We start from the raw sequence: 14,497 nt of genomic DNA, 5'->3' as shown, positions 1-14,497 counted from the left end.
CCGACATTCAGTCCCATCAATAGTTAATAATTGAATGGCTATGTTGAGCATCAGCATAGCGCTCTCCCTACCTTCACTATTTCGTAACGGACTGCGAAAAGTGACTACCAACATCGATTGCCATGTCCTCCAGAGATTTGCGTGTAAATGTTGCTGCAGCAAACCATGAAATATGAACTCCCTTCCATATTAAATTCACTTTGTTTTTCATTGTTCCAGGCAATTAGAGCAAGCTTTGTGGATTCATTAATGGTGATAATGGGTGGCCTTTCTTACAAGCCTCACAACCAACATTTGTACAAATATAGTCATTATATTTATATAATAATGCAGTCAGCTAGAGCTAAAGTACGGTTCAAAAAGAGAACATTGAGCAGTTATACATGCTATAATATGATTACATCTATAATATGTCATCAAGAGGTGTTTTCGATGAAACATCAAATTAACACTACTGTAGATAAAAGATAAATTCAACAACAAAGCACCATTATGTAAGTGTTACACATTGGTTGTTGATCATCACCGTAGGTAAATAATTATTCACAATATATATATATATACAGTGGCTTATGCTAGTGGTCATTCCTTGTAAACACGCACACTTTCCACAAGCAGTGAAAACCCATTTTCACCACGAGTGTGAGTGACTCTTTCACAAGAATGTAGCTTGCCACCATGTTCAGCTGTAATGTGCATTCTTATGCGTTTTAATTGGTCATCAGCCAAGCCGCACAATGTGCATTTGTATTGGACATTTTGGTTTACTACTGGGTCATATTCACACGGTGCTAGTGATGCCACCTTGGCAGCATGCACTTCTTGTTTGTGTTCGACCAGGTCATTTTGCTCGAGGCAAATAAAATCGCAGCGTTGGCATCGCAGTACATCAGTGATGGTTCTGTCACACCAAGGAAGCTTTGAGCGATGAGGCTTGGAGGAGCCTTCTTCGTGTCGCTTCTTAGATTTGGCACTCGAGCTGCCCTCAATGTTTCGGCTCGGCTTTGGCTTCTTATGTTTAGACTGCTCGATCGGGCTATCAGACTTCCGTTTCTTTGCATGATTTGCGTGTTTGGTATCGTTCAGCTCAGGCGAGACATGACTCGGGTGAGCTTTAGACAACTTCTGTGGGTTGTTCAATGTGGCTAATTTACAGCCATTTTTATTTTGATCATTGTTCTCCGAAGGCACAGGGTAGAATATGAGCGAGTCCTCAAGGCTAACTGGCTCACGCCTGCGCTTCTTACAGCTCTTTGATTGAATTAATATGCACGATTTGTTGCCAGTATGAGAGATTTTGACTGGCGATGGTTTCTCAGATGGCCGCTTTGATTCTGATAATTCCTGTTTGGAACCTAAAATCAATATTCAGTTTATCACTAGTTTGTTAAAAGAACTTGCTGAAGAAATGCACAAACTCAAAAACAAAATACTGGCATTGCATTCATAAGAAGTATGAAAAGGTTATGGAAAGGATATGATGGTTTAAAGTTAGGTTTAAAAAGGTTAGCCATTAACTGACTAGCCATTAACTGACTAGCCATTAACTGTCTAGCCATTAACTGACTAGCCATTAACTGACTAGCCATTAACTGACTAGCCTTTAACTGACTAGCCTTTAACTGACTAGCCATTAACTGATTAGCCATTAACTGACTAGCCTTTAACTGACTAGCCTTTAACTGACTAGCCTTTAACTGACTAGCCTTTAACTGACTAGCCTTTAACTGACTAGCCTTTAACCGACTAGCCATTAACCGACTAGCCATTAACTGACTAGCCATTAACTGACTAGCCATTAACTGATTAGCCATTAACTGACTAGCCATTAACTGACTAGCTATTAACTGACTAGCCATTAACTGACTAGCACAACGGCAACGTAGACAGACTAGTGACTAAATTACACTGTGGAGTGTAGATGATTGAAGTACACTTCCTCCTTATAAAACTGCTTCTACTTCCTGAATACGCATGAATCACTTTTCTTTTAATGCGAGAAGTCATGGAGCCTGTTTAACATGAGTAGGCCTACTCTATAACATGAGCCTGTGGAACATTAGCATGCTGCCCATTGCTGAACATAGATATGCTATAGCATCAGCCAGTGCAACCTCAGCATGCTGCCTCTTTTAAAACCTCAGGAAATTTTTGGCATTTGTTAGGAGACATGAACTCATACTTCAAACAGTGTAGCAGTTAAACGTCTCTTATCAATAGAATACTCATAACATCGCTAGCATAGCCTGTTCACCAATTTTAATAAATCTTTCATAAATAAAAGATTTCTTCAAGTCTTGAATGCGAATAGATTCTAAATAACTGATCTGACTACAACCACTCAATTGTAATAACTGATCTGACTACAACCACTCAATTGTAATAACTGATCTGACTACAACCACTCAATTGTAATAACTGATCTGACTACAACCACTCAATTGTAATAACTGATCTGACTACAACCACTCAATTGTAATAACTGATCTGACTACAACCACTCAATTGTAATAACTGATCTGACTACAACCACTCAATTGTAATAACTGATCTGACTACAACCACTCAATTGTAATAACTGATCTGACTACAACCACTCAATTGTAATTTGTTTAATAAAAATAATACTAAAAATCACATCTTTCTAATCCTGTTTATTCACACACCTAAATGATAACTGTTTATTTTAGTAATTTTCTGATTATTATCTAATGTAATATGTTATCATAAAATATTCTAGAATAGAATATGTTGTTACATCTGAACTAGCTGAAGTAGATAATTTCTTGGCGATAATAAATTCAGAACACTAAAAACAACCATATCCACTTTTCGAAAATTCGAAGTAGACCTTATTTAGCCATGACATGAGTAGTTCATGAAGAAGTTGTAAAGTGTGCATAAACAAGGTGTTTGTCTATAGAACATGCAGATTTTGCTGACTCTCAGGTGAAATGTAAGGAGTTATGATTATTGGCTAGAGTACACACTATCAGTGTGACCGAATGCAACGTACCTATAAATCACCTATGGACTAGAACGACGCGCCAAAACGATACCGGCGCTTGAATGCCCGCACTATGAAGAATGTTACCCTTACGAGTCAAACCTACACAAGCACCGCCCCCAAATGGATAGGCAAACAGCGGAACTAGCAATACGCCAGCCGAGCGTAACTTGCTGGTTTGATATAAGCTATTTCTGGTTTGTTATAGTGAAACCAATGATATACAGCCCCATTTGGGCTGTATATCATTGGTGAAACCTCACAACTGCAGGCATTGCCGACTGGCGACAACCAAATCCTCAGGTCTAAACACGTTAGGCATACTGTGTAGCAAGAGAGAAAATACACGCATGTACAAGAAGCCAAACAACTTGGTTGTTTAATCAGGTAACTTGTTTAACTTGGTTGGTTAATCAGGTACCTGATTATGGCATGTAGTTGCTAACACATGTGCACCGAAGAAAAACTAACATAAAATTATGAATGCACAAACCTTTTAAAACGTTAGTCAAGCAGAGCCGATCCAGTTGAACATAACAGTAGCTATATGCACAATTGTACAACATTGTTCCCATTTCTGTAATACAGCGGACTTGCGCAGTCACTAATAGTAGCGCTGAAACGAAACTGCCTGACCGGTTTATAGCAATAGCAATGGGCGTGCGCAGTGCTTGCAATCCGAAAAGGCAAACCTACTAACAAAAACCTAAAACAAGACGAGCCTTTTCTTCAAAGAACAAACGTAAACCAGGCGTAAAATATTATAAAAGCCAATTAACGCTTTGTGTGAAAGTATTAAAAAATATTTTATTTCAACCACAGAAACGCTCATATACTTCACCTTTGTTAATGAACACGAAACTTTTCCAATTAACTTGTGACAATTATATTCATAAAACAGGTTTGTAACAGAGCAGGCACAACTTTTTCATTCAGTAGGAAAGTGACAAAGTCACTATGAGACAAAATGGTGGCATAGTTATCGTAGAATATGCAGATTCTGTTGATGGTGTACCTCATATGATTATTAAGTGACCCCATATGACTAGTCTGGCGACTTCATGGTTTATCCACTAGATTTTACACAAATAGACATACTACCAAATACCTTTGCTACAAAATTATTCTAGTTTAACAAATATACCAACTAGCTACAATAGCAAAGTGACTCACATCAGCCCTAAAAGGTGATCAGCAGGGAGATATTTATCTATTAGTTTTCAACAGACGTTTTTCAAGGCACTCCAACTGTATTAAACAAACTGGTGCTTTGCTTGGGTGACTTTTGCATAGCTCACATCTCATCAGTTTATTGTGTTGGTCAAAGAACATACTTATCGAAGGTTGGTAACATTCGGGAGTCCCCGTTTTCACACAACTATAAAGTGACTGAAATCTGGTTACGGCATTTGAATTCCAATCGCATACCCATTACAACTTAAGAAGTATAATATCACTTTAGCGATGATTGGGTTATTAATGCCTATGCAACTAATAAACTTCGTTTCATAGGCCCGATATGCCACATTGGCTTGGACACATTGCTTTAGATCTTTGTCTATATTTATTGATAACCGATCTGACTGCTATATACATAACAAACGCATTGGGTATTATTATACTCAAACCTCGACATACCAAATTCCGAAAAATAGGTCCGAAAAATATTCCAACAAGAATGCATTGGACTTTGTTTAATTCATTCCAGAGCCCAAAAGCAGAAATACTTCATACATTATATATTACATACAACATTAAAACAAATTTTACCTATTTACTATAGATTTAAATAAAATTAACAAACACAATTACCATAAAACTTTTATTTAAATACCATGGCGCTCTATTTTTCAACTCTTTCCCTATAGTGGCGTTTTATTAGAGATGACGTGCAAATAGAGGGTGGTGCAGTATTTTTTGACTAGCTTATTAGAAATTAAAAAAGATAAATTTAATCCTTTTACGGGCGTAGCAAGGTAAATGTTGCCTATATGTCGCAGTTTCCTTCGGGACGTTAATGCCATCAGCCTCAGCACGCTTGCAAGACCATTTTTCACATACATTTATGTATCAGAAGGAGTTAAACAAGAATGAATGAAATAATAATAGCCTGGTACAGTTATTAATAATTTTGATGGTGTCGCTTTCCAAGTTTTAAAGGAACAACTGTAAAGCTTTGGAGTTCGAAAAAGGACTTCGGTACGCCATAACAATGGCTGCTATACTGTCGCATGATGTTCTTGAAGAGTATTCTCATCATTTATCAAAATGCTTTGAAGTCTTCAAGTATGATTGTAGACCACTTTACAGTTAAAAGTTAAAAAACAACGGATCGGATTTAGACCTTAGAGACTTCAAATCAGAGTGTAGTTCTAATGATGGTGATGATCAATCTTCTCAGGTACATCGTCACTAAAACTACGGCAACCACTATTAATAGCGCCAACAAAAAAATTAATTGTTGTTAATGTAACGGAGTCATAATTAATACCATTTTGTGAACACTTCTACTGATCACTTTCTATTATAGGTTCGTAAAGATCATAGAATGTCAGAGCGGCGGCTTTCAATTAAAGGGTGGGGCTGTATTTTTAGCGGTTTTCTAGTTCTTATTGTTCACAAATTAGAGATGGTGTTCAAAGAAATGTGGTTTTCAAATAGAGGTTTCACAGTATATGCAAAAGTCAAATTAATAATTATAACAAAACTGCTTTTAATTGTCACTGCACAGTAGAGGTAGGTAAATGAGAATTTAGGTTAAGAAATGTGTAAGTTTGAAGCTATAGGAGTGATAGACATATGAAACGTAACCTACTTTAATGCACATCAGATATACTTTAAATTAGAACTTTACAACAATTATAAAAATTAATCGCGATTAATAACGGGTCTGAACTAGTTAATCTTCAATTAATCTTAGAATTAATCTAGGAAAAACCTGCATATTCGAAAACAAATAGAACAGCTACATATAAATTAACTATATTTGAGACAAATATTGTAAACATCAGTACATGTTATATACAATGTACCTAAGTTACAATGTAATAATTATTATGAGTATGAAAATAGTCTATGAAAGTCTATAATTAAGCTATAAGCTTATAAGCTAATTAATTATAAGTCTATAATTAAGCTAGCCAAGAGTTGAGGCAGCACAGTTTATTCACATTATCCAAATGAAGAGATGCCCTCTTCCTACCTACAATATTGCCAGCTTTAGAGAATAGCCGCTCACAGGGAACAGCAGTGGCAGCAGTCAGTAGTAGTTTTTGTCTGCGACAGCTGGTGATGATTTTTGAGCTGTAGGATGAGAATTAGTTACATGATATCTTAATGATGATGTGCTGTGGTGGTAGGCAAATTCTTTTTGGCACATATTGCACTTCACTTTCTTGTTTATGCTTCCAACAACTTATGAAAATGTGCCACCTAGTACGGAGGACATTTCTCTGCTTTCATGTTCCAATAAAGTGCCAATCGTATATTACTATTATTCGAAGGCTGAAATATGACTGTGATTTTTTGATTTTGAAAATACATGTATAATTCACCTTAGAAAGTTTTTAGATATAAAAGAAAATAGACTGTACCATATCAAACAATACTGAAATCGCTTTTGTTGCTATTACCTAAAAACATGTTCAAACAACTAACAACATGGCCGCTTACAACTAGATCGACACGGTTTACGTTAGTGACTCACTTAGTGTTTTCATAGTTGAGTGCAAAATAATTGTGGTTGTATTTAATTGGTAAAAAAGTGTTGCTTGTCATAATATTCATTTGTTAGTAAATTAAATGGTAGAAACCTGCTATGTTAATGTTATATTGTAGTAGGAGGCCGAGTCATGAATTTATTTCTGATGTGTTATATACTCACATATAATAACTCTTATATAAATTTGGCATAATGTGTCTGTCTTTATTATGTGTCTTATTGCTAATACTTTGTTAGTTTGGCCATAACTAAGCCAACGTGTTAGCGACTCTAATAATCATTTATTCTTATACGGCTTCCTACCCGGTTTCATTATTCGGTCCGGGAGAAATCTATGTATATATAGGGAGCGCTCTCGCTAGGAGAGCGGAGTAGTCGCAGCTCCACGACTAATGAAAATTCTTTCGGAATGAAACAAACGTAAAAATGAAACAAACTTTTCTTACAATTTATGCAACATTTATTACAATCTAAACCGTGCCTGAGTAAAGACCAGCAAAATCCTTTACAATATATTAAACAATACGAAGGAACCACATCATGCTCATCACCTCTGTTGAAATTTATTTGAAGATTAATTGGCTCATTGGATTAATCGTTTAATTAACAGGATCTTTGTGCAGCTCTACTTTAATTAGCATAGTACATTTATTTTTACTACCTTGTTTCATTTTTAATTTTGACCAAATTTAAAAATCTTTCTCCCCAAATAGTGATGCCTTGAGAAACCTCAGATGTTATCTGTCGGTAACTACTTCACGAATCAGAAAATATATTTACTAAACTTTTACTGGTCATTATTGATGAAAGCTGCGCATATTGGATAGCTCCGAGTTTATGGACACGTGTGTAGATTTTGAGATTAATAGCCAATTACGTAGACTTAGTCAATGATTGACACCTATTTCCAACACATACCAGGAGGGCAGCAAATACGGAAGCACCATTAGTGAAGATGATGTGAAGTGATAGTATAACGCACTACTAAGAAAACACTAACCAATTTATTACTCTCCTGAACATAAGTTAACGCTCAACTTTCTTCGTGTATAAAAATGTGTAAAACTCAAAGTGTAACATTCTCAAAAGAACTGTTCAAGCTATCTTTATTCACGATGGAATGGGTCAAAATGCTCTAAAACTAAGGGTCAAACAAGTCATAAATTATTGCAAGAACAATTCTGCCCTGATCTGGCAAAACCCAATAATTGACATTTTTTTCAAAATTGACTTTTCTCTTGATTTGACCTGTTTTCTGGTTGAAAATTCATGTCACAAAATTTTATATGTCAAATCCTACCAGAAGTGTGATTTTCTGGCATGGCATAACCCAATAACTCAATATCACCAATGGTATTCATCTGGCAAAACCCAACAATTGGGCTTGTTTGGTTATGATTGGATGACAGCATGCTGCCCATTGTAATTGTTGTGTTCTGCCACAGTATAAAGCAAAATGCTAGCTTCAAACTGAGCAGACAATACAAACAACTTACACTTGTGCACTTCTAATCTTGTTTATTCACATCAATTTAAGTTTATTCAGTAGATCAGATTATCATACATCTCATTGATTACCCAAGGATTAAAGTGGTTTATCAGATCAGTTACTATGGCTTTACGTACATCAAGCAGAGACAGTGAGTATCCTGTTTTATTTCTTAATGTTGTTTTCATTCATGCTTACCATTGGTATAAATATTTTAATATTACATCTTAATTGGTGCCAACGCAATGTCACACATACTCGTACGCAACGCAATGTAGGATAACTAGCTAGTAGACCAACATTGTTTATCTAATACTGGTTGTCGGTGTGGGATTAACTGTATTTATTGGTCTCGGTGGCAATTCTATTTTCACTCATGTCACCAAGAATGAACGCTCACATATTACTTTTGTATATCAGTTGTGATGTATTTAAAATTGCAAAAAGTAATTATGTTACCGACGCCTATCTTTTATATGCATCATTATTTGCAGACATTCTGGACGAATTCGTGACACTGCCTAAAACACGCTGCCGCACCGATGAAGAAAAGCGGAAAACAGATGTTGAAAAACACAAACTCAGACCTCCATGCACATGCACAAAGCTAAACTGCCGTGATAAGATATCTCAAGAAACCTGAATCAACACATGCTCAGCTTTTTGGCAGCTAACTAAGCAGCAGAGAGACATTCAGATGTTTAGCCTCCTAGATGTGACTGAACCAAAAACATTGAAGCGGGATGCTTCCTCTAACCGTGACCGAACCGTCACATACCACATTAAAGATCCTTCTGGTGCAAGGCAGAGAGTGTGTAAAACATTCTTTCTGAGCACACATGGATACCTGATTAACACATCGAGCATCATCAACGATATGCATCAAATTTTGACTAATAAGTCACATTTGATGGGATTAGCAAGTTTAATCCCTTCAATTAGCAAAATGGGGGAATCGATTCATTGAATTGTTTGGTTATGCCTGCCTTTCAGGATGCTAACCACAAACAAGATAGTCATGCAAAACATAACAACTTCAATTGTTGGGTTTTGCCAGATCACTCTCACATGAAGCCAGTAGCATCAATGTTCTGTCAAAACCAAATAATTGACCCAAAATTCATTTTACTGAGCAAAAACAACTGTGATTTTTCAGTGGAGGTGAACAATGATATGTTCAAATATTTGTATCAAATATGAAGTGTTAAGTGCAATATTTCCAGGTTGGCACCAATTTAAACTTCGAAAGGCTGTACTGAAAACTTTTTGTTTAGGCAATTATTGGGTTTTGCCAGATCAGGGCAGAATTACTCATTAAATGGACCAGTCTTTAAAAATTACATGAAGTTAGTAGAAGTTCAAAAAATTCGATCGCTTGTTCTAGTTTTATTTATTTTCATAGAGACGAATAGTTGCAGTATCACATCAACAATGTGTGTACAGAGTAGACCTCAGCTGACCTAATTGCTGACCTTATTGCAACCAGCTTCCTCATCAACTACTACTGGCAGTATAAAATATACAGGCGACTTAGGAACTGCTCATACCGATGTGTAAAAACTAACAACCATTTGTTAAGATGGAGTACTATCAGCCCTATCAGCCTTATCAGCTCCAAACAGATATCATCTCCCACCCCTTATCACAATGCAGACTATTTATGGAGTGCACTCGAGCGCATCATTATGAACAATGACTGCCAGCTCATCTGAGAAGTGCACCATAATTTCAAGGTGTGCACTACATCTGGAATACACGGTACACAAACAAGATACCGGGCAACTCTACCATTATTTTTGAACATTTATACCTAAAGGCAGTAAGATTCCTATCTTTTAAAGTAAGCATAATATAAGTGTTTTCAAAACCATAATGGGTAGGAATTTTGTTTCAATTCTGACGTGTGCCAGAGTTAAATTTAGATTTGCCTTCCTTGGTATAACATCGTACAATGGTATATTTCAAGGCTGTTGGCAGCGCATGCCTAATTAATAATTAGTTGAAACTACCAGAGTAAAAATAGCCAGTTAAATAACTATAGACCCGTGCAGAAAATTAGAAGATTTGTGAATTCTTGTTTTAAACTTGCAAACAGATTTAAAAGTTGAACAGTAATAAACTCTTTGTTGATTTTCAAATGACTGAAATAGCTATACATGTATAGTACAACCCTAATCAACTAAATTCCTCTATAGAATTAGTAATATTATAGTACTAATAGTACTACAAAAATTAGGTTCAATAACAAAAAACTTACAATCTTATCAGTATAGCAAAAGTAAGATTTGTTTTCTTGACTAATAGTTGGTTAACTAGAACAAGGTTTTGCCTTGATCGAGGTTTTACCTAGAACGAAGTGTTACCTAGAACAAGATTTTACTTTGAACCAGGTTTTACCTTGAACTATAGCTGTGCGATATGAGTTTTCTGCATATCGATACGATACGCAATAAATATCGACGATACCGATATTCGATACAATATTTGCATTCTAAATGACTAATGTTAGGTTTTGCAGTGACATTAATGAAGAGTGTATTGTAATAAAACCAAAAGTTAGAAAACAACTACATGTAACTGGAAACAATCTACTTCAAACTAAAAACATCAAAACAAACTACAGCTTAAAACAAATGACTACAACAAACTAAAAATCCAACTACACATTTCTACTATTACGGAAAAAATTTCGCCGAGGGGCAGTCATTGCCGATTTCTAGCATTGCAGTATAAAGCCCTAGTTCTATTACTGACTTTAACCTCAATGAAGAACTTTGTCCTGCCCAAGGACTTTCTTGCCACCACGATTAATGTGTAGTGGCAATAGCACTTCTGGCTGTCCATTTAACTAGTTTTGACACTACAAGCAATAAATCGAGCATAAACTGTGGTCAATATTTATTATCTAATTATAAATAGTGGTTTATTAACAGTATTACCAAATTGGCCAAAAATATGCCTTATATTGATATAAGCGTAGCATTGCATGGCCATGTCGATATGGCATTAACATCGACAGGAATCAACACGTCAATATATCGCGCAGCTATACGTTGAGCGAGGTGTTACACTGAGCGAGGTGTTACCCTGAGCGAGGTGTTACACTGAGCGAGGTGTTTCACTGAGCGAGGGGTTACCCTGAGCGAGGTGTTACCCTGAGCGAGGTGTTACCCTGAGCGAGGCGTTACCCTGAGCGAGGCGTTAACCTGAGCGATGTGTTACCCTGAGCGAGGCGTTACCCTGAGCGAGGCGTTACATTGAGCGAGGTGTTACCCTGAGTGAGGTGTTACCCTGAGCGAGGTGTTACCCTGAGCGAGGTGTTACCCTGAGCGAGGCGTTAACCTGAGCGATGTGTTACCCTGAGCGAGGCGTTATACTGAATGAAGTTTTAGCTTGGACAAGGTGTTACCATGACCGAAGCATTACCTTGAATGAGACGTTACCTTTAACAAAGTGTTACCTTAAACGAGGTGTTACCTTAAATGAGGTGTTACCTTAAAGGTTGACTTGCAACAAAATTCACATGGTATCAAAAGATTCACCATGTCTTACTCTGCTGTCTTGTAGGTGCGAAATATGTGTAAATGTGATTACAAGCTCTTAAAAGCTCAAAAACGAAAAGCCGCTGTAGATTAGAATCAGTTTATTTATCTGACGTAGTCATTACAGTTTGGTTACTGTTTTGTCACGTGATGTTCTCACGCGAATTGAACAGCCAATAAAAGGCTCAATATAAAACTTCTCGTAGCACTAGTTTATGACAAACACTTCGGGTTTTACCGAAGACCCGTATCAAATATAGATGCTCGCTACTACAGTTTTGTTTCGGCTTGATCTAATCGTCTAGTCGTAATCTGATCACGGGACCCAATACTTCGCAAATAATTTCTGCAGCACTCTTCGATTATCACAGGTGACCAACAGGCTCGTCATGATTATCAGACAATGATAGGTACTCCTTTGAGCTAAGGTTAAAAAATTAAACGAATTTTTACGGTAAGTTATAGGATATCAGTGCTAAAAGTGACAGCATTACAATGACGATAAAATAGACGCGTAGGAACAATAGACATGGTTTTATTGAATGCGTGAAGTATATTTGTGAAAATATTTCAACGAATGAGGTTGCATGAAAGTGTAAACAGAAACCATCTTGTACTACTACGTCCCATTTGAGCCATTTTGGAAAGAGAATCCAAACTACGGCGGTCTCGTGAGGCTGCGATTAACTGTTCGTTTTTGAGCTTTTAAGAGCTTGTAATCACATTCCTACATATTTTGCACCTACAACACAACAGAGTAAGACATGGTGAATCTTTTGATACCAAATAACTGTAATGTGAATTTTGTTGCAAGTCACCCTTCAAACGAGGTGTTACCTTAAACGAAGTGTTACCTTGAATGAGGCGTCACCTTGAACAAGGTGTTACCTTGAATGGGGGTTACCTTCGACGAGGGTTTCCTTGAACGAGTTGTTACCTCGAAAGAGGTGTTACCTTGTATGAGGTGTTACCTTAAACAAAGTGTTACCTTGAATGAGGTGTTACCTCGAATGAGGTAACATTAAAGGTTGACATTACCTTAAAGGTTGACTTGCAACAAAATTCACATTACAGTTATTTGATATCAAAAGATTCACCATGTCTTACTCTGCTGTGTTGTAGGTGCAAAATATGTGAAAATGTGAGTACAATCTCTTAAAAGCTCAAAAACGAACAGTTAACTGTCGCCATCACAAAACTGCCGTAGATTAGAATCCCTTTCCAAAACGGCTCAAATGGGATGTAACTGAACAAGATAGCTTCTGTTTACACTTTCATGCAACCTCATTCGTCCAAATATTTTCACAAATATACTTCACGCATTCAATTAAACCATGTCTATTGCTCTTACGCGTCTATTTCATCATCATTGTGATACTGTTACTTTGAGCAATGATATCTCGAAACCTACCGTAAAAATTCGTTCAATTTTTTAGCCTTGACTCGAAGGAGTGCATATCATCCTCTGATAAACATGACGAACCTGTTGGACACTTGTGATAATCGAAAAGTGCTGCAGAAATTATTTGCGAAGTATTGGGTCACATGATCTGATTACGACTTGCCGATTAGACCAAACCGAAACTGTACAGTAGCGAGCATCTATATTTGATACGGGGTCTTCGGTAAAACCCGAAGTGTTTGTCATAAACTAGTGCTACGATAAGTTTTATATTGAGCTTTTTATTGGCCTTTCAATTCACGCGAGAACATCTTGTGTCGTGTCAAAACAATAACCAAATCGTTTGAGTACATGTACCGGTACATGCCAAACTAGTTCGCTATTAAAGATCGTCAGGTGTGTCGACAATGCACAGAAAATAAGCCCCAGCACAATAATTAAGATATACTTGGGTGATCTATCGGTGCAGGAGTTGGAGTGTCGATATACCAAGCTGAGTGTCACGACTTTTAGTCTCATCAAAAGTAATCTTTTATCCTCGAACACTGGTGACGAATAGACAGACAGCTCTTAATATGTATAGCGAGGATATATTTTTGTTTTACTTTATTTTAGACATAAAATATTTTGCAACCTTTTTCCTTGGCAGAATAGACCTTGCTGTCTAAAAAAACATGAAAAGAACCGATGAGAAACGACATTGAAGTTGTGCGCTCCCCGTTACTTATTGTAACATAACTATAACCATGAACCATAAACCGAGTGCAATTGATAAGAGAAAATAAAAACTTGTTGATACAAACTAATAATAGTACAGTTACTGTAGAGTCGTTACTGTAGAGTCGTTACTGTAAAGTCGTTAAATTAAAAACGTCAAGTGAAGTTTTTTTCTTCAGAAAGGGAAAGGAGTGAATTTGGGAAAACCTTAGAACAGATTAGGCAATTTACATGTATTTTACTGGTCATATAACGTAAAATCCCTACAATGTAAACATTCTTGGAATGGATTATTTACGCCGCTGCATCTACTGCATATTATTGACAAAAACAGGCATTCCATAGCCAAACTGCCCTACAAATTTGACTACCCTCTTTCTTTGATGAATCTGTGACAAAATGGCTATCAGGTTTCTTAAGACAACATCTTCACACGCTGACACTTGGGCCGTAAAAATGTTTCAAGGTGAAAGACACTTGTTAATAGGAAGATCGAATCTGATCAGGGATAAATACACGAGTTACTTTGTTGAGTTATTTGTTTATAACTGCATAAGTGAGAGGCCCAATTCTAACTTCAATGATCAACAACTTATGCAATGACAAAAACTCAAAAAAT

At 36.6% G+C, this 14,497-nt stretch overlaps 1 protein-coding gene across 1 annotated transcript in view; it reads right to left on the bottom strand.

Annotated features, from left to right (window-relative positions):
• Positions 1-303: 303 nt before the first annotated feature.
• Positions 304-14,497, bottom strand: part of LOC137387602 (serine-rich adhesin for platelets-like) — a 47,429-nt gene continuing 33,235 nt past the window's right edge. The window contains exon 16 of the mRNA XM_068074072.1: positions 304-1,355. Coding sequence (XP_067930173.1) covers positions 583-1,355 — 773 coding nt within the window. The 3' untranslated portion in view covers positions 304-582. The remainder of the gene's footprint in view (positions 1,356-14,497) is intronic.

Source organism: Watersipora subatra, chromosome 1, assembly GCF_963576615.1.
Source record: "Watersipora subatra chromosome 1, tzWatSuba1.1, whole genome shotgun sequence".
Lineage (NCBI taxonomy): Eukaryota > Metazoa > Bryozoa > Gymnolaemata > Cheilostomatida > Watersiporidae > Watersipora > Watersipora subatra.
The sequence above is the reverse complement of the archived record's forward strand: the minus strand, read 5'-3'. Positions and strand labels throughout refer to the sequence as shown.